This window comes from Teleopsis dalmanni, unplaced genomic scaffold, assembly GCF_002237135.1.
Source record: "Teleopsis dalmanni isolate 2A unplaced genomic scaffold, ASM223713v2 unscaffolded_contig_0415, whole genome shotgun sequence".
Lineage (NCBI taxonomy): Eukaryota > Metazoa > Arthropoda > Insecta > Diptera > Diopsidae > Teleopsis > Teleopsis dalmanni.
The window spans coordinates 5,021-11,892 of NW_024031797.1; the positions used below are offsets into that span (position 1 = coordinate 5,021).

A 6,872-nucleotide genomic window follows, 5' to 3' on the forward strand; every position below is an offset into this window, starting at 1 on the left:
AATGATTCCTTACGAAACACCAGCACTTATATGTGAGCTAACGATTTTCCAGGATGCTTTCTTAAGGAACAACAGGACTTATATATGAAGTGACGATTTTTAAAGGTGCTTTCTTAAGGTATGCCAACATAGGTGAACTGACAATTTTCAAGGATGTTTCTTTAACGAATATCCGCACTAATAGGTGAACTGACGATTTGAATTTGACAATTATTTACCTTGATCTAAGATATGAAATAAAGTAAGTGCTTGATTTATGCTATATTCTAACAAAAACTAAGTTAAATCATGAAACCATGGAAATCACAGCTCTCTCCAATTTTAAACAGATCTTAGTTCGTTTGATGATCGATTTACTATTTCGATAATTTCGTGATTTTCTATAAAGCAAAAGTGGTAAGAAGGGTTTAAATGATTATCACATTATCAAAATTAAAAGCACTTACAAGTTTGAAGTGGATACAGTACATATACATATCTCCAAGTGTAATGAAGATATTTGAACTTGAACTAGAAATCACTATATATAAAATATAGATTTATGTAAATAGATACTATATACTATAAATAGGAAACAAGAACTCAATGTTTTAATTGCAGTTCGATAAAAAAATACGCTTTTGAAACGTGTCTAGATAATATTACTAAAAATAATTAAATTTAATTATTTTAAATAGTTTTAGTTAATACTCCTAAACAATGTGAATTTTAGTTTATAAAAATATTTTATATCAATAAATAAAAGTTCAGTAATCAAATTGAGTATCAGGAGGTCATATTGTGCAATTTTAATCATCATAGCAACAGATGTGTAAATAAATAACATTCCCAAGAAGAACGATTAGAAAATTTCATAGATTTAATCACTTAATCAATCTATTATAGCAACTTATTATTATAATTTGCTCCATATTAATATGAAATATAGCTGCATATACATCTTCTATGATAACCCTTAAACAATCTATCCTTTTTAAACCCTATTATATCACACAAAACTGTCTCGAAAATCATTCCATTGATAAAAAAAAAAAACAAAAACTCACCATTTGCATTAGCGGCAACTTCCTTGGCAGCAACGGCTGCAGCTGCTGTTGGATTACAATGTAATATGTCTGATAAGGACAGCGAGGATGCGATTAACTGTCGTTTCTCCTCAAAATTTAAATAATCCAATGAATTGCTACGTTGTGGCGTGACTGTTATTGTAACAGATTTCTGCATTTTGGCGACGACACACAATTGCTGTTGCTGCTGTTCCAAGTCATCAGCGTCTTCCTTTTCAGCAACAGTATTGGGTGCTGCCAATTCCTGTGCTTGGTAATGATTAATAAATTGAAATGTTGGTGGCTTGTTGTGTGTATCAGCTAGACTATTGCCATTGGCAGCAACAGTTGCTGCATACGATGGCGGCGAATTAATTGTATTTACGTTGCCTTGACTATTGTGTGTTATTGCATTTGGCGGTGCTGTTGCTGCTGTTGTTGCTGCTGACAGTTGATAACAATTTTCATTGTTAATGGCAGCAACTAAGGTAGCTAAATTATTGCTGCGACTATTATTTGTGATGATATGTTGATGTTGTTGTTGTTGTTGTTGCTGGTGTGGGTGTTGGTGCTGTTGTAGTTGTAGTTGTGAGGGTGGTGACTTAGACAATTGCTGCTGCTGTTGCTGGAATTTATGTTGTTGTTGCAGTTGTTGTAATAGCTGTTGTTGCTGTTGCTGGAATTGTGGTGTTGGAATGAAATTTTGATGTTGCAATTGTGGCGATTGTGGTTGAAATGTCGATTGAGCATTCAAATTATTGCTACGTAGCGACATAGCGACACACTTTATGCGGCAAGTACTCCTTACAAATTTAGCCGATTAATTGAGTGAAATTGCGTGTTAAGGCCTTGGTTGACTTATGAAAGACAACCAAGACACCACAACGGTCTTACAATTTAATTAACGCGTCTTTTTCTCCTTAAACCCAAAGTAAATTGTTGATTGCGTTAATTTTAAGTGTTAAATTTTTAATTGACACGCACATGAAACTCTTGGTTTAGGAGGTACACTCACGCAATTTGTGGGTTTTATGGGCTTTGTGGTTTATAAGCACTTCACTTCACTCCTTTATTTTATATAAATGGACTTGTTAATGACAAGTCGTTCGATTATTTTAAGTATAATATAAATTAAATGGTGTAGAAGTAATCAATTGTAACATTTTGATTACAAGTTTTAATTATTTCACACTTTTCTTTTAATTAGAATTGACTTTGCTCCACATTAATTTGATCTTTCCATCACAATGTTTTCATTAGGGCCATTATAAAGGCTTTTATTATAATTATAGTGGACTTTTTATTTTTTAACTTCAGTTCTTTAATTTAACACAAACTAAAATATTAAAAAATTATTTAAAGAATATTGCTATTTGCATATTATTACTCTTGAATATTATTTTTAACATAAACTTGTATAAAAATAATACAATTGTTAAATAATATATATTTTATTTACACTATCTACACAAATTAAAGACGACGGTTTTTTTAATATTAATAAAATATTTTAGAATATAAAATTATGTTATGTTAAAGTATTTGTTTTATTTTAAAATTTTCTTTTAATTTACATATTGCAATATACGAGTATATTATACATTAACCGTTAAATTTTTTATAATATATGTTCTACATATTTTATATTGTAGATTATATATATCTCATATTATATTTGTTATAGATTTTATATTATATATATTTTATATTATATATATATTATTTTGTATATATTTTATTTTATATATATATTATATTAAATATATTTTATTTTATATATATATTATATTATATATATTTTATACTATTTATACTTTATATTATGCATTATATATGTTTTATATTATAAAATATACATATTTCATTACAGAGATTTTATATTACATATTATATATATATTACACATATATACATATTATTATACATATCATAAAAGATATATATATTTATATATTTTAATATATTTTATATTATATATTTTATATATATTTATATTATATATTTTATATATAATATAAAACATAAATATTAACATAATTATGTAATTAATATAATTATTAATCAATAATTAATAGCTGCTTTATAGTTACTTTATTCAAGTGATTTTTAAAAAATTACAAATAGTAAATTATTTAAAATTGAGGTGTGGTAATAGAAAAAGTTTATAGAATGGCTACCATGGGTATCACAGAATCCGTAGGTAGTGCACCCTAGAAAGTTCAGGTTCAGTTGAGGTAATGAATCGGCTATCGTTACAAATATTTCTTCACGACTTTGCAGCTTAAAGTACTAAGACTACGAGAGTGTAAGGAATGGTATTCGATTAACTATAGACACAGTAACTATAATTTTGGGTGAAATGAATAAGAGATGTGATTGCATGTTCATGATTGTTCTCAGTAGCAGGCTACATGATAATAACTCTGAACTTCAAACTAAAATTTCTACTCTCTATCCAATCAGGAAACTGAGAGATACCTCTAAGGTTACCATCTATATGGCCGGTTACAGAATGGAGAGAGTAATAGAAACAGTGCAGTGTCCATTTATGTTTATTTCAATCTTTCTTGAATTAATTATAATTATTTATTTATTATCTATCTGTCATCTCACTGATTCCAGCAGTGTCTTTCTAGCTGAGATATACCGAATCAACAGAAGCAGTCGGACTGATACATGTTACTACGATTCGACTGTCAAATATCACTATTTTTATATTCCGATCATCAGATCACAATAAAAGTAATTGAATCCAGAACAGCTAAATCCAGTATTTTTCATTACAATCTAACAAAAATACAGATACCAAAGTATAATTAGGAATATATACAAAATAGTAAATTGGTCATACGAACATACTAGAGCATAGATTCTAGTATCTGTCAATAGACCAGTGTTGGTCCACGAATAATCCGCGCTATTAGCACCACAGGTCACGTATTTTATTTTCGTTATTTATGATATTATACTTTGGAAAAACATTGATACAGTCTTTTTAAAAAGTTTCACAGTCCGCAGTTCCTTTTGTATTAAGAAACACTTTACTAGAGTTTTAAATATCATTTGAATTGCTTTAAGCTTTAACCACTACGATGTTCAAGTATGCTTACATTCACGTATTTGGTTCAGACATAGCGAACTATCAAATATGTTTGAATGTGTTTATATATGCCAATATATAAACAGATGATATCTGCTGTTCGAATAGCTCGAACCTTTTAAGTATTCGATCGATCGGTTATAATTCTATTATATCCTAACAACTCCAGCATTGCAGTACTCCAAAAGTTTAAAACAGTGGCATATTTATTAAACATAGTGGCAGATTTTGACGATGTGATGGACGAGTAAGCTTTATTTTTAAATATTGTAGTACATATAGTAGTACATAATATGGAATACAAATACTAGTATAATTAAAAAATGTATTATTTTTCTAAAATGATATAATATATTTAATTGACAATTTTACACTAATTTATTCGTGTTTTTTCTCTTTAGAATTATACATTATCTTTAAATCTTCTTCAAAATAATTATTGTTATATATCAATTTTTTTCGTTAATTATTTCATCTTGAGCATGAACTCCAGTAATAAAATAATCATTCTTTTTATCATTTCGTTTGCCTTTAAGTGTCTTTTAGATGCTGTGAAGTGTTTTTTAACCCTTTACTTCTCATTTAAACCCCTGTTTTCTGTGTACTATGGATTCAGTGTGTTGTATTGCAAAAGAATATCATAATTTTCTATATATCTTGTGGTGCACTGTTCATATAACGTTTTCTCTTAATTTTTATGAAATTATTAAAATGAAAACAATTTACGTGAGGGCACTTGAAGTGCATATGAATGTGATTATGAGTAAATTGACGACTGCATTCGTTAAAAGGAAATTTATAATTGCAAAGGAAATTCATTTAAATGCATCATTTACCTCTTGCAACTTCAAGTTGAATTTGAGATTTGAATGAGCATCTAAAATGACTAATTTAATTTATACAAGAAAAAGGGGAATCCAATTTGCTTTTTTTTTCTTTTAATTCTTTTAATAAATTTTAATTTTTTGAAAAATTGTTTAATCTGATATGGTTCAATTATGTTAGAAGACCAACTCTTTTTGGTTTTAATAATGTATATTTTGGAACAGAAGTTCAATAACTTTATAAGACAGTTTAAAAGATATAGAGTTAAGGTAATAATTGCTTAAAAATAATCTAATACATTTATTACGTCATTTTCAAAAAAAAAAAAAACAAAAATCTGTGACTAATGTGGTCTAACTTACACTAGTTATAGTTCAATAAAAATTTATGAAGATTTAATAAACAATTATGTAGTTTAGCATATATTTTTTAGAATATTTATTATTATGTTATTATTGTAAAAGTCATATAGATAAACATATAACTAAGCTCATATTCAGTCCATCCCTATATTATCCTTTAAACGGCTTTGTTAATTCTAATTGGATACAAGTTGATATTTTCATATGACATGCATTTTAAGTAGAAAAACCAAAGGTAAAAAGCCTTTAACAATGGAAATGTACACAAAAGCCTGTGCTGTCAAGAACAGGATTTGCCACGGCTTGCTATTCTGTAGTCTTATTGTGTCCGAATTCGAAATTCTATACACGTTTCCTGTTTTCCGTCTAAATATTTTCATCCATCTAAATTGTACATGTTTTTTTTATTCTGTTATTTTATTCTTTTGTTTATATGACAAAAATTCTTTAAAGGAAAATATTTTGTTTGATGTCTCCGTAGATTGTGAAATATATGAAAATAGTTATGTTCAACTCCTGCATAAATAAATATATTCAGTTTTTTTTATTATTTTCTTATTTGTTATTCTTTATTTTTAGCTATTTAGGTAGTATAATGAAATCTACACCTGTTGTCAGCTCAATTACAGAAGCACAAAAAAATCTTGACAAATGAAAAAGATTTACTGAGGATATAATTTCTTCCCAAAGTGAAATGAAGCCGAAAATTGTATTTTTTCTAGATGAAAATTAGAAGGAAAAATTTATTTACCTATACTGCCATACTTTTTTATAATATTACCTTAAACAAAAGGAAGTCACGCATTTATTTAATTAAAAAAATTTGGGAATTAATTAAACACCTAAACAATATTTTTTATTTGAAAAAATACTTTATTTAGCCGAAAGAGTATTTTAGGTTACACGTGCGTGTAGAAATGTTTGAAGAAATGTATTCGCCTTAAGGTGTAGATATTGATTTACATGCATCTCGTGTTAGCTTTCGAGGAAGTAATTTGCAAGAATTTGGTAATATTCATGAAATTCCTAGAAACTTTATTAAGTATTTGCATTTATTGCTTTTTTATGATTAATAAAGAAGGAAAATCACATCCAATTTATACCAAAAACGAGACGGTACACTTATACCTGCATATATTCATTTTTTATTTAAATACATTACGGGGAAAAAGTGGGGAAAATATTAAAATAGCATTAGTCTATCAAAAATTATTTTGTCATCTTTAAAATAGATCAAATCTATCCAATCTAACGTATATTTCTCGTACGCTGATTGTTATATGGTCTTCCAATTTCTTTAACCAATTTTCTATACTGTATTGCAGTTTTTTGCAAAACTTGTTAAAATAATTAATAATGATAAAGAAATCATAAAAAAATGAACTTAAGATATATTTTTAAACTTGTGCCGAGCAGTGCATAAATTGAAAAGAATGGGACATCTAAAATATTGTAATAAAATCAAAGTAATCACACAGTCTACAATAACTTTAGATTGTGTCAGTACTTTAGCAGAACATCAATTCAATGAAATAGAAG

General features: G+C 27.4%; 1 protein-coding gene across 1 annotated transcript; it reads right to left on the reverse strand.

The window, feature by feature from the left end:
- Window positions 1–1,046: 1,046 nt before the first annotated feature.
- LOC119663446 (signal transducer and activator of transcription C-like) lies at window positions 1,047–2,376 on the reverse strand (the record flags this gene model as incomplete). Its single annotated transcript, XM_038073050.1, has 1 exon — window positions 1,047–2,376. A coding segment is annotated over exon 1 (775 nt), but the record flags the coding sequence as incomplete, so codon positions are not given.
- Window positions 2,377–6,872: the final 4,496 nt, after the last annotated feature.